Source organism: Anoplopoma fimbria, chromosome 20 (genome assembly GCF_027596085.1).
Source record: "Anoplopoma fimbria isolate UVic2021 breed Golden Eagle Sablefish chromosome 20, Afim_UVic_2022, whole genome shotgun sequence".
Taxonomy (NCBI): domain Eukaryota; kingdom Metazoa; phylum Chordata; class Actinopteri; order Perciformes; family Anoplopomatidae; genus Anoplopoma; species Anoplopoma fimbria.
In genome coordinates, this window is record NC_072468.1 from 28,079,149 (window position 1) to 28,102,145 (window position 22,997).

At 43.9% G+C, this 22,997-nt stretch overlaps 2 protein-coding genes across 2 annotated transcripts in view; both read left to right on the plus strand.

Annotated features, from left to right (window-relative positions):
• Positions 1-12,892, plus strand: part of LOC129110057 (GON-4-like protein) — a gene marked incomplete at its 3' end in the record, with an annotated part of 20,773 nt that extends 7,881 nt beyond the window's left edge. The window contains exons 13-27 of the mRNA XM_054622210.1: positions 1,150-1,399; positions 2,672-2,758; positions 3,392-3,590; positions 3,744-3,894; positions 5,316-5,466; positions 5,582-5,698; positions 6,174-7,322; positions 7,584-7,827; positions 7,904-8,061; positions 9,829-10,026; positions 10,458-10,601; positions 11,889-12,197; positions 12,332-12,430; positions 12,517-12,643; positions 12,846-12,892. Coding sequence (XP_054478185.1) covers positions 1,150-1,399; positions 2,672-2,758; positions 3,392-3,590; positions 3,744-3,894; positions 5,316-5,466; positions 5,582-5,698; positions 6,174-7,322; positions 7,584-7,827; positions 7,904-8,061; positions 9,829-10,026; positions 10,458-10,601; positions 11,889-12,197; positions 12,332-12,430; positions 12,517-12,643; positions 12,846-12,892 — 3,430 coding nt within the window. The remainder of the gene's footprint in view (positions 1-1,149; positions 1,400-2,671; positions 2,759-3,391; positions 3,591-3,743; positions 3,895-5,315; positions 5,467-5,581; positions 5,699-6,173; positions 7,323-7,583; positions 7,828-7,903; positions 8,062-9,828; positions 10,027-10,457; positions 10,602-11,888; positions 12,198-12,331; positions 12,431-12,516; positions 12,644-12,845) is intronic.
• A 29-nt stretch (positions 12,893-12,921) lies between these two features.
• On the plus strand, positions 12,922-14,193 carry LOC129110069 (uncharacterized). The gene is made up of 3 exons (XM_054622218.1): positions 12,922-13,643; positions 13,765-13,867; positions 13,958-14,193. Exons 1-3 carry the CDS (start codon positions 13,024-13,026, stop codon positions 14,072-14,074), a joined length of 840 nt encoding a protein of 279 aa, XP_054478193.1. The 5' UTR covers positions 12,922-13,023; the 3' UTR covers positions 14,075-14,193.
• Positions 14,194-22,997: the final 8,804 nt, after the last annotated feature.

Sequence of the window (22,997 nt, forward strand, 5' to 3'; positions counted from 1 at the left end):
CACAACACACACCTACTCACACACATACACACACCCCTATGAACGCAGCGTTTCTACGCTCTGATCTCTGAGCTGCAGTATTCTCCTGACCACCAGAGGGCGATCAAACAAACAGAACTGTGAAGAAAAAGTGTAACTCATAAATATGATCATAGACTGAAGGTGTAACCGGCTATAAACTAACCTCCACTATAGAGAGGAGGGGTAATAATTAACTGTAAACTCACATCTCATATTCATAAACTACTTTATTACCTTTATAAGGGGGGGGGGTGTTCTTTGAGGTGATTGGACTAAACTCAAACTGTGCCGTTGCAACATTTTGGATTTGGAAACAGGAACTGTGGTCACGTTTCATAACTGTGGTTCTTCATATGAAGAGGGAACTGTTCCAACAACTCTGATACGATACATAAGTAACATTCACTACACATAATACAGGAATAACCCAGAATAAAAATAATCAGAATAGGGTTTATTGACATATATATATATATATATATACATATACATACATACATACATACATACATACATACATACATACATACATACATATAGTAGGTTTGCACATAAAAAACGAATTAGCTTTGGTGCAGAAACAGGAAACATATAAATAGATTATAAAAAAAATAGGCTTGGCAGGAATATGCAAAATGGATATGCAAAGGTTCAGAGTTTTAACAATACAAATATATGCAATATACAGCTAGAGTATAAAGAATAGAAGTAAAACTTACTCCTGTTTGTCTTTTTTCTGTCTTTTTGTAAACACCTCCTTTTTAACTCTGCTTGTTTCTTGCACATTCCCTTTAAATATACAACACTTAACAATGAAACGAACAAGTGGAGCATTTAGACGAGATATTTGACCCTAAATAGAATGTACCATTGAGTTGTTATATTCATAGTATGTTAGTTTAACTTGACACAAACACATGAATCCTCCTTTCGGGACGGAGCAGCAGAGCAGTGCTGTGACTGTTTGGGTAAGGAGGAAGAGGAACCTCCTCTGCTGCTGCTTCTTCACACAGAACCCATGAAGAAGACTCCAGCTGAGAGGAGACATCCTGTGTCTGTCTTCATACATTGTAGGTCTTCTCAAGGCGTCCTGTGTCACAGCATTATGTCCCTGTTTGCCGTCCGTAGTTTTGAGGCGCCGTTAGCCAACATGTTGACGGAGCGGCGGCGAACCGTCAGGAAACAGTACGAAGCTCTGCAGCAGAAGAGAGCCCTGCAGGACACGACCAACCATCACCGTGACAACGCCAACCCCAAGGACACGACCAGCCCACAACCGGACGCCGTCAGTCCCGTCTTAGTGCTCCAGAGCCGGGTCCACCCAGTCCTCCACCTGGACTACAACCAGAAACTACAGCTGCAGCAGCAGATACAGCAGGTAGGAGGACAACCAGCCTCATAGTGTCCTCTAATGTCTCACATGATGTATCACAAAACGTCCTCTAACGTCTCACATAATGTCCTCTAATGTCTCACATGATGTATCACAAAACGTCCTCTAACGTCTCACATAATGTCCTCTAATGTCTCACATGATGTCTCACATAATGTCTCACATAATGTCTCTAATGTCTCACAATGTCTCACATAATGTCTCACATAATGTCTCACATAATGTCTCACATAATGTCTCACATAACGTTCTCTAATGTCTCACATGATGTCTCACATAATGTCCTCTAATGTCTCACATGATGTATCACAAAACGTCCTCTAACGTCTCACATAATGTCCTCTAATGTCCTCTAATGTCTCACATGATGTCTCACATAATGTCTCACATAATGTCTCACATAATGTCTCACATAACGTTCTCTAATGTCTCACATGATGTCTCACATAATGTCCTCTAACGTCTCTCATAATGTCTCACATAACGTCTCATAATGTCTCACATGATGTCTCACATAATGTCTCACATAACGTCTCATAATGTCTCACATAATGTCTCACATAACGTCTCACATAACGTCCTCTAATGTCTCACATAATGTCCTCTAACGTCTCTAATGTCTCACATGATGTCTCACATGATGTCTCACATAATGTCTCACATAACGTCTCATAATGTCTCACATGATGTCTCACATGATGTCTCACATAACGTCCTCTAATGTCTCACATAATGTCTCACATGATGTCTCACATAATGTCTCACATAACGTCTCTAATGTCTCACATGATGTCTCACATGATGTCTCACATAATGTCTCACATAACGTCCTCTAATGTCTCACATGATGTCTCACATGATGTCTCACATAATGTCTCACATAACGTCTCATAATGTCTCACATGATGTCTCACATGATGTCTCACATAATGTCTCACATAACGTCTCATAATGTCTCACATGATGTCTCACATGATGTCTCACATAATGTCTCACATAACGTCCTCTAATGTCTCACATGATGTCTCACATGATGTCTCACATAATGTCCTCTAACGTCTCACATAACGTCTCACATAACGTCTCACATAATGTCTCACATAATGTCCTCTAACGTCTCACATACTGTCTCACATACTGTCTCACATAACGTCTCACATAACGTCTCACATAACGTCTCACATAATGTCCTCTATTCTCTTCAGCATTTCCATTTGTCGTTGATCGTAGTCTGAGATGCTTCTGTCTCTCTTTCAGCATGTGCAGCTGCTAACTCAAGTTCACCTGCTTTGCCGCCATGTGGACGCCCTGAACCACGAAACCTGCATCACTAAGCACTACCTGGTTAGTAAACACAAGCACTACCTGGTTAGTAAACACAAGCACTACCTGGTTAGTAAACACAAGCACTAGCTGGTTAGTAAACACAAGCACTACCTGGTTAGTAAACACAAGCACTAGCTGGTTAGTAAACACAAGCACTACCTGGTTAGTAAACACAAGCACTAGCTGGTTAGTAAACACAAGCACTAGCTGGTTAGTAAACACAAGCACTAGCTGGTTAGTAAACACAAGCACTAGCTGGTTAGTAAACACAAGCACTAGCTGGTTAGTAAACACAAGCACTAGCTGGTTAGTAAACACAAGCACTAGCTGGTTAGTAAACACAAGCACTAGCTGGTTAGTAAACACAAGCACTAGCTGGTTAGTAAACACAAGCACTAGCTGGTTAGTAAACACAAGCACTAGCTGGTTAGTAAACACAAGCACTAGCTGGTTAGTAAACACAAGCACTACCTGGTTAGTAAACACAAGCACTACCTGGTTAGTAAACACAAGCACTACCTGGTTAGTAAACACAAACACTAGCTGGTTAGTAAACACAAGCACTAGCTGGTTAGTAAACACAAACACTAGCTGGTTAGTAAACACAAACACTAGCTGGTTAGTAAACAGTTAAACCTTGTGTCTTTTCAGGAGGAGCTGCAGCAGTTTGCCATCCGTCGTGAGGAGGTTTTCCTACCAAGCAGTTTCAGAGTGGGTAACCTGCAGGCGGCGCTGGATCTCCTGCAGGAGGTGGAGCAGAGAGCGCAGCCTCCTCCTGCTCATCCTGGTCCTACTGGTCCTCCTGCTGCCTCCAGACGCTGGCTCCCCAGGATGACTCCTGCTACCAATAGTAAGGAGGGAAAGCAACTCTGTGGACACGTTAAGTTCCCATCAGAAATGATAATGTTTGGTTTTTCCAGCAGCTTGTTCTAATTCTAGTTCTAGTTCTGTTTCTAGTTCTTGTTCTGGTTCTGGTTCTAGTTCTGGTTCTGGTTCCTTTTAGGCCTCGCCTTCCCTCTGATGCCCGCCGACGCCGCCTGGCTGTTCGCCACAAGTCCCGTCTTCCTGTACCCAGAACTACTTCCTGTCTGCAGCCTGGACCCGGCCCTCCACCCCCGACACCACCGCAGCGTTTACACTGCAGGAGAGGACGGGTACACAAACACTAAAACACATTATATATATATACACACTCATATATATATATATATATATATATATATATATATATAATTCAATTCAGTTTATTTTGACATCCTCTGTCCTTACACCCTCACATCCTCTGTCCTTACACCCTCACATCCTCTGTCCTTACACCCTCACATCCTCTGTCCTTACACCCTCACATCCTCTGTCCTTACACCCTCACATCCTCTGTCCTTACACCCTCACCCTCACATCCTCTGTCCTTACACCCTCACATCCTCTGTCCTTACACCCTCACATCCTCTGTCCTTAGACCCTCACATCCTCTGTCCTTACACCCTCACATCCTCTGTCCTTAGACCCTCACATCCTCTGTCCTTACACCCTCACATCCTCTGTCCTTACACCCTCACATCCTCTGTCCTTAGACCCTCACATCCTCTGTCCTTAGACCCTCACATCCTCTGTCCTTAGACCCTCACATCCTCTGTCCTTACACCCTCACATCCTCTGTCCTTAGACCCTCACATCCTCTGTCCTTACACCCTCACATCCTCTGTCCTTCCCTCACATCGGCAGAGGAAAAACTCCCCTAAAAACCTTTAACAGGGAGAAAAAAAGGAAGAAACCTCTGGGAGAACGACAGAGGAGGGATCCTTCTCCAGGATGGACAGAAGTCAATAGATGTCATGTGACCAGAATGAACAGCATAACAGAGATACAACACATTCAATGTATATGACATAAATGATTCATATAATAAGACTACTTATAATAACAGCAGCAATTATTACAGTAGAATTATAATTATGAAATAGGGATAGTAATGTGATAATAATAATAATGGAAGTAGCAGTGGGTGTCAGTCGGCTCACAGCAGGAGGCACGACTACGGTCCAGGTACCACAACGATTCATGGAAACCTGCAGAGCGAGAAAGCAAAAGGGCTTCAGGGTGGAAGTAAAGCTAAAATGCTTAATGGTACAGGTAATAGTAATAGTAATGTGACTAGTAATAATAATGGTGGTAGCAGTCGGTGTCAGCAGGGCCGTAGCAGGATGCACGACCACGGTCCAGGTACAGCCACGATTTATAGAAGCCTGCGAAGCGAGAAAGCACAAAGACTCCAGGGTACAAGCAAGTAAATAAGCGTAATAGTACAGGCAATAATAATAGTAATGTGACTAATAATGATAGTGGTAGTAGTAGTGGGTGTCAGCAGGGCCTCAGCAGGTGGCATGATGACAGTCCAGATATAACCCCGATTCCTGGGAACCTGCGAGGCGAGAAAGCACAAGGACTCCGGGGAAGAATCAGTAATGTGCATAAATAGGAGATTAATAGGAGATATATATATATATATATATATATATATACACACGCACACTGTGCGTTGTACACTAATGTTTCCCATAATGCCTCTGTGCAGTCTGATCGTTCTGGGTCTGAAGCACTTTGAGGGTATGGTCCAGTCGGACCAGCTGATCAGCTCCTACCTGCTCTGTAAGACTCGATGGAACTTCAGGAAACACATCAGAGAGATGAGCGGGCCGAGAGCGCCGCACAACAACCTCATCAAGGTGACATCACTGTGACATCATCACGCACACACACGTGTCTGACATCAGCAGCAGCTCTGACCGTGTCCTCCTCAGTCAGACAGCTGGAGTTAAAGTCTTCTCGTCCTGTTTTCAGACGTTCCTGACGCAGCGAGTCGTTCCCCCCCTACCGCTCGCCTGCAGCAGAGTTCAGTCGGGAGACCGGCGCCCCCCGGTGGACAGAGACACCGCCAACATGCCCAACTGGCTCAAGGTCGGACATCCACACTACTAAGGTTTTGTTGTAAACCGCATAACATTTACTACTTCACGCCTCGCCTCCACAGTACGGCGGCGTTGTTGTAGCTGTTATTAGTGTTTTCAGTCTTCGTCATGTGATTATGAGTTTTCAGGTGTTATTTCTGAAACGTGCTGAAACTCTCGTCTGGACGGAGATTTTAGTTTTAGTGTGGATGTAGCTAAACCAGATCCAGATGAGTTTCACACTACAGGATTACGTCAACATAAACAAAGTATTTATCAGAAGTATTCAAGTAAATATTATATTAAATACAGACAAACCCTCCAAAAACTCCACAAAAAACCTTTAACAGACAGGAAGTGGATGTTGTGAGAACTTAAACCAATGAAAACGGTCCAGTGACGTCATGTGATGACATCACACACAGACTGACCAATAGCAGAGTCACACGTTCTAACTGTGGTTCTCTGATGGTTCTCACCTGCAGAACAGTCAGCTGATCATCCAGAGGACCCGACTGACCTCCACCCGTTACCCCCCCTCTCTCCCCTCCGGCTGCACCCTGAGGCTCCACCCCCACTGGCTCAAGAAGACGGCCTACCCACCTCCCCCCCCACACAGACGTCTCTTCACCTTGGCCCACAATGCATCTCTGCTGCCACTCGCCAAAGCCCCAGTAGATGGACAGGTGGACTTGCTGGTAGACGGGCAGACAGCGAGACAGTCGAAGAGACTGGCAGACAGACAGGTGGAGAGACAGGTGGACATGCAGCCAATCAGCTACCTGTCCCTTCCTCCTCCAGGTGTAACGTTACTCTCTGGCTCCCCCGTTGTTTCAGGAGCCCTGGCTCCGCCTCCTGCCTCTGGGGCCGTCTCATTGGCTGCTGTTCATACAGTCCCCGCCCTCCCAGTGTGCGCTGACATCATCCAGTCCTGCCTTCCTATTGGACGGAGGATGCAGCAGAGCGTCCCCCTCCTCCTCTCCCTCCCCTCCCTGGCCCACACGGAAACCTCAAAGCCCATCATGCCTTGCTCTCTCACTGACGCTGTGAAGCCGGGGTACTTCCTACTCCAGATGGTGCGAACGCCACAGGCTCCGCCCACTGTCAAATCCCAGCATGCTCTAGGGCAAGAGATCCACAGACCAATCAACAAGGAGAAAAAGGAGTTGGAGCAGACGTCCACAAGGTCGCTCCTTCCACAGGAGGAGGAGAGTTCAGCTTCAACGTCAACTCTGAGTCCTCCGTCGTCCAGCGCAGGAGAGGAGGAGGAGGAGGAGGAGGAGGAGAACCGGACTGCTCTGGGTGTGGCCTGTTTGAAAGGAGGAGAAAACACTGGTGGAGAGGAGGAAGAGGGGAGAGATGTAGGAGGTGCAGGAGGAGGTGGAGAGGAGGAAACGAGTGGGGGAGGAGAGGGGGAGCAGGGAGCAGAGGGGGAGGAGGATGATGGACAGATGGAGGATGGGGGAGGAGGAGAGAGGGACGAGGATGGAGAGAAGGAGAAGGATGAAGATCAGGACCGGCAGGGTGAGGATGAGGAGGAGGAGGATTTTGATGACCTCACGCAGGATGAAGACGAGGAGGAAGTGATGTCATCAGCGTCGGAGGAGTCAGTGCTGTCTGTTCCAGAGTTACAGGTAACAGGGGGTGACCTTTGACCTCTCTAGGAGACCATGAAGCAGCTGACCTTTGACCTCTGACCCCTCTAGGAGACCATGAAGCAGCTGACCTTTGACCCCTCTAGGAGACCATGAAGCAGCTGACCTCTGACCCCTCTAGGAGACCATGAAGCAGCTGACCTCTGACCCCTCTAGGAGACCATGAAGCAGCTGACCTTTGACCTCTGACCCCTCTAGGAGACCATGAAGCAGCTGACCTTTGACCTCTGACCCTTCTAGGAGACCATGAAGCAGCTGACCTGGCTGGCGGCGGAGCGGAGGCTCTGTGCAGACGGAGACTCGGAGGAGGACCACTCACCGACCTCGCCCGGCTCTCAGGAGGAGGAGGAGGAGGAGGAAGAGGAGGGGCCTAAAGGGGAGGAGTCTGGAGAGGGGAGGAGCAGTAAGGCGGGAGGAGACGAGGAGACGCCATCAGGAGAGGGGACGCCCAGAGGAGGAGGCCGGTGTCCCGGACGAGGACGAGGTCAGAGAGCCGCTCTGATGGATGATGTCACTAAAGGGCTCCTTACTGTGTTTTTACAGCCGTGTTCTCTCTGCAGGTCGAAGCAGACCTCTCCGCGGCCTGAGGAGGAGTCGCCAGGAGCGCCACAGCAAAGACGCCGCTAAGCTGCTGCTGCTGTACGACGACAACATCCTGAACAACGACCCGCACAGAGAGAGCAAAGACGTGGCGTTCGCCCAGAGCTACCTGAACCGGGTGAGACCACCAACACAGCACCAGAGCGGGTCATTAACACCAACACAGCACCAGAGCGGGTCGGTACTTCAGCAGGTCACCTACTCAGCTCTGATTGGACGAAGGGTCATGTTTTCATTGGTCGTCTGTCCTTTCTCGACGAACGATACATCTCTTTAAATTTGGCACAAACTTCTCCGTGACTTCCTGTAAATGTGGAAGGATTATCCGTCTGTTTCTATTTGGGGTGTTAGTATAGTTGGTAGATAATAGTTTTCTGACCCTCGTTAACTGATCGATTGCCGTGCAGGATAACGACGCACAAACGGGTTAAATCCTTCATCTATCTCCAGAATGAACTGAACAGACACCTGTCCCCAGGTCAGGGTCAGGGTTAGGGTTATGACGTCTCGTCTGGTTCATGACGTCATCCGGTGGCGCTCGGTGGATTTCATCGAGCCGTATTCACTGAATCCAGCAAGCCACGCGACGGCTGGTTTACTACAGCTGTATGAACCGAATATAAACAAGTTTACTGTGATTTAATTATAATAAATGTACAAAAATGGGCGCCGGAATAACTGCATAATGATGCAGATTTGTAAAAAGTCATAATTCATGTTTTGAAATCACTTTTCAAATGCTTGTTTTCTGAACGGAGCTCGGATCGATTTGCAGGATGACAGGAAGTGAATCTCAACGCTGATTGGCTTTCGCAACACAGAAATATTTCAACGAAGCCGGGCGTTACGTTAGCGAGTATCTAGTCATGAGAGGTCACGTGTTTGCCGATGAGATGAAGTCAGCATGTGTAAAGCTGTCATGACCGCCAGCAGCTCTCACTGTAAAAACATAATGTTCAGTTCATTCTGAATCTGTGGTGAGACAAGATAGACGTTGGCGTTCCTCCACAGTCTGGGTGATTAATGGAAAACAGTGCAGTTTATTTGTTGGTGGATAAATGATAGAACCAGGTTCTGGTGTCCGGTTGTCACCTGCTGATTAAAGTGAAGTTGGGTTCACTGAAGGCGGGCTTACATTTAAGGTAGACCAGCTGTTCTCCTGACAAGCTGCTTTTTTCTTTGTTAATATTTCTTTGCAGCGTTTAACAGATTCTTTATCATGAACATCGCTCTGGAAGTGATCTTAACAATATTGTTCGCCACTCTGAATATTGTTTGGATGTGGATCTATATTTATGATTAAGTCTGGCTGTTTCAGTATCATCTCAGTGGAAGAAAACAAGAACTATTTTAGTTGTTTTTTTAGTTTATTTTTGACATGAAAACAGTTTTGGCCATCAGATTCTACTGTTGTTATTGTTAAAATAACCCTAAAGGTGGAGTCTGTGATTCTGAAGAACGATGTTTCCTCTCGCTCCCACTGCCTCTCTCTTTATACATCCACGGCCTGAGCACCAGAACTAACAGCCCGTTGCTGATTGGCTGAATGATGTTGTGAAGCTCGGTTTGAGCCACTTTGTTTGTTTGAACCGTCGCTGGCCCTTTAAGTCAGTCCGTTCCTCCTGACGGCTCATCGGGTGCCGCTGTACTCGTAGCCAGACATTCATATTTAGTCCCAGTTGTAGTTCAGCTAATCAACACCGGGTCGGTTCCACTTTAAACGTCTCTGTGTGTTTTTCCTGTTTCTGTTTCATGTTTGTGGAAAGAATTTCCTCTTGTGGGCGATAAAGATCTGAACTGAACTATTTCCTCCCTGGCATTAAAGCACCAGGTGAGCTCACGCTGATGCTGGTATCTGTAGCTGACTGTTGTTGTGTGTCTCCAGGTGCGTGACGCGCTGCAGGACATACCTGGGCAGGTGGAGGAGTTTGTGTCTCTGCTGAACGATTTCGAGCAGGTGGGAGACGGACAGGAAGTGATGCTGTTGTTCAGGAAGCTGCGCTGCATCCTGGGAGACCGGACAGACCTCCTCCGAGACTTCGCCGCATTCCTGCATCCTGAGCAGGCCCTGCAGTGTGGACTGGTGAGCAGTACAGGTGTATCAAGAGGGGTACTACAGGTGTACTACAGGTGTACTACAGGTGTATCACAGGTGTATCACAGGTGTACTACAGGTGTATCACAGGTGTATCACAGGTGTACTACAGGTGTATCAGGTGTATCACAGGTGTACTACAGGTGTATCACAGGTGTATCACAGGTGTACTACAGGTGTATCACAGGTGTATCAGGTGTATCACAGGTGTATCACAGGTGTACCACAGGTGTACTACAGGTGTATCACAGCAGGTGTAACAAGTCCACATAACTGGTTTCAACCTGCTGAAATGTTTCCTGTTAAACCTCCAAATGTGAAGTCGGTGAAGAGCAGAACTTTAGTATTTTTGCATAAATAATAGATACTTTATTGATTACCTATAACCAATCACTGATGTCACTCTGTCCCGACTGCAGTTTGAAGAGCAGCAGGCGTTTGAACGCAGCCGTCGCTTCCTGCGACAGTTAGAGATCAGCTTTGGAGATAATCCATCACATTATCAGAAGATCATCAAAGCTCTGCAGACTGGTCCAGACCTGAGTCCCACCAGCATCGACGAGGTACAGCCACTATACAGACACCAGTGTAACCATTATCAATGACTATACAGACACCAGTGTAACCATTATCAATGACTATACAGACACCAGTTTAACCATTATCAATGACTATACAGACACCAGTGTAACCATTATCAATGACTATACAGACACCAGTGTAACCATTATCAATGACTATACAGACACCAGTGTAACCATTATCAATGACTATACAGACTAACCATTATCAATGACTATACAGACACCAGTTAAACCATTATCAATGACTATACAGACACCAGTTAAACCATTATCAATGACTATACAGACACCAGTGTAACCATTATCAATGACTATACAGACACCAGTTTAACCATTATCAATGACTATACAGACACCAGTTAAACCATTATCAATGACTATACAGACACCAGTGTAACCATTATCAATGAACCTATTATCAATGACTATACAGACACCAGTGTAACCATTATCAATGACTATACAGACACCAGTGTAACCATTATCAATGACTATACAGACACCAGTGTAACCATTATCAATGACTATACAGACACCAGTGTAACCATTATCAATGACTATACAGACACCAGTTAAACCATTATCAATGACTATACAGACACCAGTATACAGACACCAGTAACCATTATCAATGACTATACAGACACCAGTGTAACCATTATCAATGATATACAGACACCAGTGAACCATTATCAATGACATACAGACACCAGTTTAACCATTATCAATGACTATACAGACACCAGTGTAACCATTATCAATGACTATACAGACACCAGTGTAACCATTATCAATGACTATACAGACACCAGTGTAACCATTATCAATGACTATACAGACACCAGTGTAACCATTATCAATGACTATACAGACACCAGTGTAACCATTATCAATGACTATACAGACACCAGTGTAACCATTATCAATGACTATACAGACACCAGTTAAACCATTATCAATGACTATACAGACACCAGTGTAACCATTATCAATGACTATACAGACACCAGTGTAACCATTATCAATGACTATACAGACACCAGTGTAACCATTATCAATGACTATACAGACACCAGTGTAACCATTATCAATGACTATACAGACACCAGTGTAACCATTATCAATGACTATACAGACACCAGTGTAACCATTATCAATGACTATACAGACACCAGTGTAACCATTATCAATGACTATACAGACACCAGTGTAACCATTATCAATGACCGTTTCAGATTATTGATGATATTGATCATTGTGTTTCAGCTAAAGGCTCAGATGGCCACGCTGCTAAAAGGCCACACCCATCTACAAGCTGAATTCTGGGTATTTTTTGACGAGCTCCGCCCACCTCCTGCACGCCCGGGACAGTTTGAGGAAGCCCATTGGCCGGATGATGGAGGAGGCGGGTCAGACGGAGGAGAGGGCGTTGGCCACATGTCAGGGGGCGTGGCCAACAGCGGTTTTGAGGAAGTGACGCTCCCAGAGCTCGAAGAAGAAGAGGAGGAGCACAAGATCCAACCAATGACGAGTCGGCGCCGGAGGATGAAGATGGTTCCCCACAGGAACTACAAGGTCAGAATACACACATGGAGGGGTTCCTTTAGTGGGCTTTCACTCATGGACTTCTTCTTTACTGGTTAGACTATGACTGTGTGATGTGTTCCAGGACTGTGATTGGTCGATAAAGACTGTGTGATGTGTTCCAGGACTGTGATTGGTCGGATAAAGACTGGCCTTGCCTATGTCGTGATGCAAAGATTCGCAGACACAGGAGGAAAGGATGCTCTCGCTGCCACGGCAACAAGGTCTGACCTCCATGTTTCATCAGGTGTGAATGATTGACAGATAGAGAGCCTCACCTGTCTGACTCACCTGTTCATATCCCACCCAGGCCTCAGGGGGCGTGTCCAGAGCCATGAAGAGTCTGGACCCTCTGTACTCTCAGTTAAGCTCCGCCCATGACGAACCAGGTGACAAAGACCTGGACCTGAAGGGGGACGATGACAGTCCACAGCCAGGTGTGTGTGTGTGTGTGTGTGTGTGTGTGTGTGTGTGTGTGTGTGTGTGTGTGTGTGTGTGTGTGTGTGTGTGTGTGTGTGTGTGTGTGTGTGTGTGTGTGTGTGTGTGTGTGTGTGTGTGTGTGTGTGTGTGTGTGTGTGTCTGTCTGTCTGTCTGTCTGTCTGTCTGTCTGTCATTTAACTGTGTTGATTCTGTCGACAGAACGAAGTGGTGCATCATGGGAAGCCTCATTCCCTCTCATCGACGTCTGTCTGTCTGTCTGGAGAAGGAGGAGGATGAGGAGCTGGATGAGGAGGAGGAGGATGAAGATGAAGAGGAGAGGAAGACCCCTGAGAAGAAGCAGAGTCCGACGGTGAAGAGGAGCAGGAGAGAGGAGGTGATGGGGGATTGCAGCGCCTCCTCCATTCTGCCTACTTCTCCCTCTATCATCACCTCCTCCACCACCTCCTCTTTTGCCTCTATCCCCACCACCTCCTCTACCTCCCCCATGATCACCTCCTCCTCTACCTCCTCCATGATCACCACCTCCTCTACCTCCCCCATGATCACCTCCTCCTCTACCTCCTCCATGATCACCTCCTCCTCTACCTCCCCCATGATCACCTCCTCCTCTACCTCCTCCATGATCACCTCCTCCTCTACCTCCTCCATGATCACCTCCTCCTCTACCTCCTCCATGATCACCTCCTCCTCTACCTCCTCCATGATCACCACTCCTTCGATCTTTTCCTCAATCTTCACTTCTACATCAACCACCTCCTCTGTCTTATCCTCCTCCATGACCACTTCCTCCACCTCTCCCTCTGTCTCGTCCTCTTTCTGCACCTCCTCCATCACTTCTCCTATTTTCTCCTCCTCCATGACCACTTCCTCCACCTCTCCCTCTGTCTGCTCCTCCTCCTCTGCTCCTCCTCGGCCAAGTCCTCCTGCCGACCTCCCGGTCTGCGCCAAGAACATTTCCCTGACAGCGAGCGGAGAGAAAGTCATCCTCTGGACCAGGTACACCTCCTGCTGCACCTCCTCCTGAGGGACTCCCTCCTCAGGTGTCCTCTCTCCTCCTCTGTGAGGAGCAGCAGGAGGACAAACTGAGTTTAACTCTGTTGTTGTCGTTGCTTTTCAGAGAAGCAGATCGAGTCATTTTGACGACGTGTCAGCAGGAAGGAGCCAATCAGAACACGTTCCAGGCCGTCTCTACTCTGCTCGGCAACAAGACTCCGAGCGAGGTGATTGGTTGCTCCGTCTTCTGTTGTGGCTGTGATTGGTCGACTGACCGGCCGGGAAACAGTGTCAGTAACTCCTCCTCATATCTGCAGGTCTCTCGCCGGTTTCGGGATTTGATGCGTTTGTTTCGGACGGCGGCTCGCCAAACCAGCTCTGAAGACGAGGCTCCACCCACTCAGCTGGCAGCAGCCAATGAGGAAGAAGACTGATATTAACCAATCAGAAGAGCGGCAGGTTTAGCAGCAGGGGAAAAAAACTAGTTTTTGTTTTGATATTTCCAGGACTTTTATTGTGAAAAGACTCACAGATGTTTTTACTGTACATAAAAAAAACTGTAAATATGAAAATATCAGATTATTTAATGTTTTTGTAAAAAGGTGAGTTTTTTCTTTTTCAATAAAACATTTTCATCAAAGTTTCAACGGATCAGACCAAGTTTTTAGAGTAAAAAGTTTGTTGTTGTTGTTGATCTGATGACACATTAAAAACAAACACAGAACGTTCAACTTAATAAGAAAAACACAAAACCTAAAACACAATAAAATACATGAAATATAAAATAAAGCGTGTAAAACAAATGATAAAACTTATCACACCGACTCAGAAAATAAAGTTCATCAGGATGATCTGAGGAGAAATAAAGTCTGAGCACAAGAGGAGGAAAGTTGATGAATGAAGTTTTAGAACAAACACACCTACTGCAGGAAACCAAATTAATCCTCAGATCATCCTGAGAATAGTTTTTAGTTTTAAAACCACTGAGATAAACTGTTTATATTTGAGGGGAGGGTCATCCCTGTGCTCTCTCTCCAGTTTCTGGGTCGACGTCGTCGTCCAGATCTGAAACAGGAAGAAGAAACAAAGAAATCAGGAGGACTGAGTCGTATCCTCTCTGTTTTATCAGTACGTAGTCGTATCCTCTATTATCATCAGGACGTAGTCTCTGTTTATCGGTACGTAGTCGTATCTATAATCATCAGTACGTAGTCGTGTCCTCTCTGTTTATCTGTACGTAGTCGGTAGGTGGTCCCAAACATGCTCAAACCTTTTGCTGCCAGGGCTGTCAATGTGGGGTATCCTGGCAAAAGATACCGATAAAATGTGTCCAAGTCCAACGAGGCAAATGTGTCCTTTAGATCCTGATCACATTGTAAGTCAGTTATCTCAAGCTGTATGTCGACGGGCAGATCCGCAGCCTGAACTGTAAATGGCGAGCGAAAAACTGCAAACTCGGTCTCAAGCTCACCAAAGACCTGAAACCGCTGCTCAAACTCCAGCAGCAACTCCGTCATTGTGTCTTTGTAGCGACTCATGTCAGCAGGAACTCCTCTTCTTAGATGAGGAAAGGAGCAGCTGTGTCTCCCACAAAGTCAGCTTCAACTTAAATGCTGTCATAATATTGTGTAACTTTCTTACGGCCTTGCAGCATCTGGTTCAGGTTATTCAGGTGCTCTGTAATATCCACCATCAATGCAGGTCCTGCAGCCATTCTGGGCTTTAATTCATGCACTGGTTTCCCCTTTTTCTCCATCAACTGTCCAGTTTCCTCTCGTAGATCAAAGAAACGCTTCAGCTTAACCAGCTTCCTTCAGTGTGGTCTGGTAGGCCACAGGTGATGTTTATCACTGAGGAGGTGATTCAGCCCTCTGGCTGGATGAAGGTAACAGTTTGGACCACTTTCATGACGTGATCCATTTTTAACGACGTGCAACACAAAGCCTCCTGCTGCAGAATACAGTGAAATGTACAAAAACTTTGTCCTCCATCTGCAGCTTCTACTTTCTCCCTCAATTTCGTCACAACGCCTGTTTTTCTCCCGATCATTGATGGAGAGCCGTCTGTAGCCACACTGACACCCGGGTCGGTCCACTCCGACCCGGTCCACTCCGACCCGGTCCAGGTGGTGTCTGTCATAGGTACCAACTCAAGGAACTCCTCGTGACCGCCAGAGTCTCATCAACACCAGTGAATGTGGCCAGTTGAGCAGCATCTGTAATGTCAGTGCTCTCATCGACTGCAACTGAAGATGCTACAAATGACTTTATGCTTCTTTTGGCTCCAATCTGCTGAAAGATCAGCCATCCTACCCGTCACAGTGTTCCTGTTAGGCTGATGTTGGCAGAAGCCTGTCGCTCCTCGGGGACACGAGTTCTGCAGCCTTCAGCATGTTTTCACGAACTCCCCTCACAGTGAGGCTTTGAGGCTGATGCTGTGTCGGTACAATAAGGTAGCTAGCTTTCACTGCTGCATCACTGATCTCTCTCTGCGGGTAAACACGGACTGTTGTTTCTTTAGACTAGCAGCTCATTTATCTTCTCTTTTCTCAGTTGTCGTGTTTTTCGCCATGTTGAGTCTCATAGTGGACAGAATATTATATTCTTTGAGCACAGAAACCTGCTGCGAACACAACAAACACAGGTTTTCCAGTTACCTGTGTAAACACATAGGATGTGGTCCATTGTTCTTTAAAACTCTGCACTCTGGGTCCACGTTTCTCTTTTTTGACAGAGACGTTTGGGGGTGAGGGGGTCACGCTTTGACAGCTAAAGACCGGACGCATTAAAAAAGGCGGGTTGATGCATCTGCTGGTTAGTTCTGTTCTCAGTGTAAATCGCTACTCTCACTCTTTACTTGTTTTGCCATAGATTCTATGGCATGCTCTTACTGATACAGTGCGACCCCCAGTGGACTGATTAGGAATAGCAGCTACTTTTATAGAAATGCAATTTATGTCTTTCTATAATTGTTACACTTGGCAAAGTCATCCGGCGGGCCGAGCTGGACCCCCTGGTGGGCCGGATCCGGCCCGCGGGCCGTATGTTTGACACCCCTGCTCTATAATCATCAGTATGTAGTTGTATCCTCTATAATCATCGGAACGTAGTCGTATCCTCTCTGTTTATCAGTGCATAGTCGTATCCTCTCTGTTCACATAGTCGTATCCTCTATAATCATCAGTACGTAGTTGTATCCTCTATAACCATCAGTACGTAGTCGTATCCTCTATGATCATCAGTACGTAGACGTATCTATAATCATCAGTATGTAGTTGTATCCTCTATAACCATCAGTGCATAGTCGTATCCTCTATAATCATCAGTACGTAGTTGTATCCTCTATAACCATCAGTGCATAGTCGTATCCTCTATAATCATCAGTACGTAGTCGTATCCTCTATAATCATCAGTACGTAGTCGTATCCTCTATAATCATCAGTACGTAGTCGTATATATAATTATCAATATGTAGTCGTATCCTCTATAATCATCAGTACGTAATCGTATCCTCTATAATCATCAGTACGTAGTCGCATCCTCTATAATCCTCTGTACGTAGTCGCATCCTCTCTGTTTATCAGTAGGTAGTCATATCCACTCTGTTTATCAGTACGTAGTTGTATCCTCTATAATCATCAGTACGTAGTCGTATATATAATTATCAATATGTAGTCGTATCCTCTATAATCATCAGTACGTAGTCGTATCCTCTATAATCATCAGTACGTAGTCGTATCCTCTATAATCATCAGTACGTAGTCGTATCCTCTATAATCATCAGTACGTAGTCATATCCTCTATAATCATCAGAACGTAGTCGTATCCTCTCTGTTTATCAGAACATAGTCGTATCCTCTCTGTTTATCAGAACGTAGTCGTATCCTCTCTGTTTATCAGAACGTAATCGTATCCTCTATAATCATCAGAACGTAGTCATAGCCTCTATAATCATCAGTACGTAGTCGTATCCTCTATAATCATCAGAACGTAGTCGTATCCTCTCTGTTTATCAGTAGGTAGTCATATCCTCTCTTTTTATCAGTACGTAGTCGTATCCTCTATAATCATCAGTACGTAGTCGTATCCTCTATAATCATCAGTATCCTCTATAATCATCAGTACGTAGTCGTATCCTCTATAATCATCAGTACGTATCCCTCTATAATCATCAGAACGTAGTCGTATCCTCTATAATCATCAGTACGTAGTCGTATCCTCTCTGTTTATCAGAACATAGTCGTATCCTCTCTGTTTATCAGAACGTAGTCGTATCCTCTCTGTTTATCAGAACGTATCCTCTATAATCATCAGAACGTAGTCATATCCTCTATAATCATCAGTACGTAGTCGTATCCTCTATAATCATCAGAACGTAGTCGTATCCTCTCTGTTTATCAGAACATAGTCGTATCCTCTGTTTATCAGTACGTAGTCATATCCTCTCTTTTTATCAGTACGTAATCATCAGTATCCTCTATAATCATCAGAACGTAGTCGTCCTCTATAATCATCAGTATCCTCTATAATCATCAGAACGTAGTCGTATCCTCTCTGTTTATCAGTAGGTAGTCATATCCTCTCTTTTTATCAGTACGTAGTCGTATCCTCTATAATCATCAGTACGTAGTCGTATCCTCTATAATCATCAGAACGTAGTCGTATCCTCTATAATCATCAGTACGTAGTCGTATCCTCTCTGTTTATCAGAACATAGTCGTATCCTCTCTGTTTATCAGAACGTAGTCGTATCCTCTCTGTTTATCAGAACGTAATCGTATCCTCTATAATCATCAGAACGTAGTCATATCCTCTATAATCATCAGTACGTAGTCGTATCCTCTATAATCATCAGAACGTAGTCGTATCCTCTCTGTTTATCAGTAGGTAGTCATATCCTCTCTTTTTATCAGTACGTAGTCGTATCCTCTATAATCATCAGTACGTAGTCGTATCCTCTATAATCATCAGTACGTAGTCGTATCCTCTATAATCATCAGAACGTAGTCGTATCCTCTCTGTTTATCAGTAGGTAGTCATATCCTCTCTTTTTATCAGTACGTAGTCGTATCCTCTATAATCATCAGTACGTAGTCGTATCCTCTGTAATCATCAGTACGTAGTCGTATCCTCTATAATCATCAGTACGTAGTCGTATCCTTTCTGTTTATCAGTACGTAGTCGTATCCTCTATAATCGTCAGTATGTAGTTGTATCCTCTCTGTTTTTCAGAACGTAGTTGTATCCTCTATGTTTATCAGTACGTAATCGTATCCTCTATAATCATCAGAACGTAGTCGTATCCTCTCAGTTCATCAGTGCATAGTCGGATCCTCTATAATCATCAGTATGTAGTTGTATCCTCTATAATCATCGGAACGTAGTCGTATCCTCTCTGTTTATCAGTGCATAGTCGTATCCTCTATAATCATCAGTACGTAGTTGTATCCTCTATAACCATCAGTACGTAGTCGTATCCTCTATGATCATCAGTACGTAGACGTATCTATAATCATTAGTATGTAGTCGTATCCTCTATAATCACCAGAACATAGTCGTATCCTCTCTGTTTATCAGTACGTAATCGTATCCTCTATAATCATCAGTACGTAGTCGCATCCTCTATAATCCTCTGTACGTAGTCGCATCCTCTCTGTTTATCAGTAGGTAGTCATATCCACTCTGTTTATCAGTACGTAGTCGTATCCTCTATAATCATCAGTACGTAGTCGTATCCTCTATAACCATCAGTGCATAGTCGTATCCTCTATAATCATCAGTACGTAGTTGTATCCTCTATAACCATCAGTACGTAGTCGTATCCTCTATAATCATCAGTACGTAGTCGTATATATAATTATCAATATGTAGTCGTATCCTCTCTGTTTATCAGTACGTAGTCGTATCCTCTATAATCAGTACGTAGTCGTATCCTCTATAATCATCAGTACGTAGTCGTATCCTCTATAATCATCAGAATGTAGTCGTATCCTCTATAATCATCAGTATGTAGTCGTATCCTCTGTTTATCAGTACGTAGTCGTATCCTCTCTGTTTATCAGAACGTAGTCGTATCCTCTATAATCATCAGTATGTAGTCGTATCCTCTATAATCATCAGTATGTAGTCGTATCCTCTATAATCATCAGTATGTAGTCGTATCCTCTATAATCATCAGTACGTAGTTGTATCCTCTATAATCATCAGAACGTAGTCGTATCCTCTATAATCATCAGTATGTAGTCGTATCCTCTGTTTATCAGTACGTAGTCGTATCCTCTCTGTTTATCAGAACGTAGTCGTATCCTCTATAATCATCAGTATGTAGTCGTATCCTCTATAATCATCAGTATGTAGTCGTATCCTCTATAATCATCAGTATGTAGTCGTATCCTCTATAATCATCAGTATGTAGTCGTATCCTCTATAATCATCAGTACGTAGTTGTATCCTCTATAATCATCAGTATGTAGTCGTATCCTCTATAATCATCAGTACGTAGTTATTAACATGCTGTCTGTCGTTACATAGTCGTCTTACAGAAATGAAACCTGATCAATACTAAGAAGTTAACCATCCGTCTCACCCATGAGGTCCTCTGCTCCGTCCTCTGGATTCTGCTGGTCCTGCTGGTTCTCTTCCTCCATATCAACAGCTGAAAGAACAAACAGTAGAATCAGGAGAAAAATGAACAGAGTTTGGTTCAAACTGTATAGCGTACTGGTTCTGTACTGGTTCTCACCTGCAGCTGCCTCTAACTGGTCCTGAGAACAGACACTGTGGCACCTGGAGGGAGGTGGGAGGGGCTCTGTGTAGACTGAGCTGATTGGCTGGTTGCTGGTAGGCGGGCCTTTGTTGTTCCAGTATGAACCAATGGGAGAGGATTTTCCTGCCGACACATCTGTTCAAGAAGGTAAACAGGAAGTGATGAAAGGTCAGAGGTCAGTCTGAGGCTATGTAGACGTTATCATGAGTATGTGGTGCCTTCACACGTCCTAATGTGTGGATTTACTTCTATTTACTCCGTGGATGTAGTTCATCAGATTGTTTTAGACGTGAATTTACAGCACAAACTCAATTGCCCCAGGAGTGACGTAGAGACAACGTATACGTCTCTGGTGTCGACCTGTCATCAGTGTGTAGCCCCGCCCTAAAGCATCCCCTGCTTTATGGTCTGTTTGACTCTAAATGGAGCATCATTTACTAAATGAACATCATGCTGTATTGAAGAAGACTTGAAACTAGAGATTGAGACCATAAACTCATGTTTACAATGTTTACTGAGGGAATAAATCAAGAGAGAAGTAGAGTCATTTTCTCATAGACTTCACTTTAAAGAACCACTTGCAGAACTGCACCTTAAAAAAGTAGTTTATTTTAATTCATAATATTAAATCATAATTTATTATTTGATTAGATTTTGTGAATAATAATCTGAATCTGTAAAGTAATTTAAGTTTTAGAGTAGAGTATAAATTAAACCTGCTAGTTATAATAATAAACCTTTCTGATACTAATCTGTTTATCATCGCAGCAATATTATACAATAAAATAAAATACTGAAAACAAACAAGAATAAAAACAAACATGTAAAAGAGTGTATTTAAACATCTGAACAGGTGGAAGTAATATTCATATTTCTGTGACAAACTATTTCAGGTTGGGTTAAAGTGAATGAACATATTTAATCAGAACCATTAAAACCATTAGAACCAGTAGAACCATTACAACCAGTAGAACCATTAAAACCATTAGAACCAGTAGAACCAGTAGAACCATTAGAACCAGTTGAACCATTAGAACCAGTAGAACCATTAGAACCATTAAAACCAGTAGAACCAGTAGAACCATTAGAACCAGTAGAACCATTAAAACCATTATAACCATTATAACCATTATAACCATTAGAACCATTATAACCATTACAACCAGTAGAACCATTAGAACCATTAGAACCATTAGAACCAGTTGAACCATTAGAACCAGTAGAACCATTAGAACCAGTAGAACCATTAGAACCAGTTGAACCATTATAACCATTATAACCAGTAGAACCATTAAAACCATTATAACCATTACAACCAGTAGAACCATTAGACCCAGTTGAACCAGTAGAACCATTAAAACCATTAGAACCATTAGAACCAGTAGAACCATTAAAACCATTATAACCATTATAACCATTAGAACCATTAGAACCATTACAACCAGTTGAACCAGTAGAACCATTAGAACCAGTAGAACCATTAGAACCAGTAGAACCAGTAGAACCATTAGAACCAGTAGAACCATTAGAACCAGTTGAACCATTATAACCATTATAACCATTATAACCATTACAACCAGTAGAACCATTAGAACCAGTTGAACCATTACAACCAGTAGAACCATTAGAACCAGTTGAACCATTAGAACCATTAGAACCAGTAGAACCATTACAACCATTAGAACCAGTAGAACCATTAGAACCATTAGAACCAGTAGAACCATTAGAACCATTAAAACCAGTAAAACCAGTAGAACCAGTAGAACCATTATAACCATTATAACCAGTAGAACCAGTAGAACCAGTAGAACCATTAGAACCAGTTGAACCATTAGAACCAGTAGAACCATTAGAACCAGTAGAACCATTATAACCATTATAACCATTAGAACCAGTTGAACCATTATAACCAGTAGAACCATTAAAACCATTATAACCATTACAACCAGTAGAACCATTAGACCCAGTTGAACCAGTAGAACCATTAAAACCATTATAACCATTAGAACCAGTAGAACCATTATAACCATTAGAACCATTAGAACCATTACAACCAGTTGAACCAGTTGAACCAGTAGAACCATTAGAACCATTAGAACCAGTAGAACCATTAGAACCAGTAGAACCAGTAGAACCATTAGAACCAGTAGAACCATTAGAACCAGTTGAACCATTATAACCATTATAACCATTACAACCAGTAGAACCATTAGAACCAGTTGAACCATTACAACCAGTAGAACCATTAGAACCATTAGAACCAGTAGAACCAGTAGAACCAGTTGAACCATTATAACCATTATAACCATTACAACCAGTAGAACCAGTAGAACCATTAGAACCAGTTGAACCATTAGAACCATTATAACCATTAGAACCATTAGAACCATTAGAACCATTATAACCAGTAGAACCATTAAAACCATTATAACCATTACAACCAGTAGAACCATTAGAACCAGTTGAACCAATAGAACCATTAAAACCATTAGAACCAGTAGAACCATTAAAACCATTAGAACCATTAGAACCAGTAGAACCAGTAGAACCATTAGAACCAGTTGAACCATTAGAACCATTAGAACCATTACA

What these genes read in the sequence shown, in the direction of transcription:
- LOC129110069 (XM_054622218.1), top strand. Translation starts at nt 13,024, where the DNA reads ATGGGGGATTGCAGCGCCTCCTCCATTCTGCCTACTTCTCCCTCTATC. An exon ending in AAAGTCATCCTCTGGACCAG is followed by an intron (nt 13,644 to 13,764) that starts GTACACCTCCTG and finishes GTTGCTTTTCAG; the next exon opens with AGAAGCAGATCGAGTCATTT. An exon ending in GCAACAAGACTCCGAGCGAG is followed by an intron (nt 13,868 to 13,957) that starts GTGATTGGTTGC and finishes TCATATCTGCAG; the next exon opens with GTCTCTCGCCGGTTTCGGGA.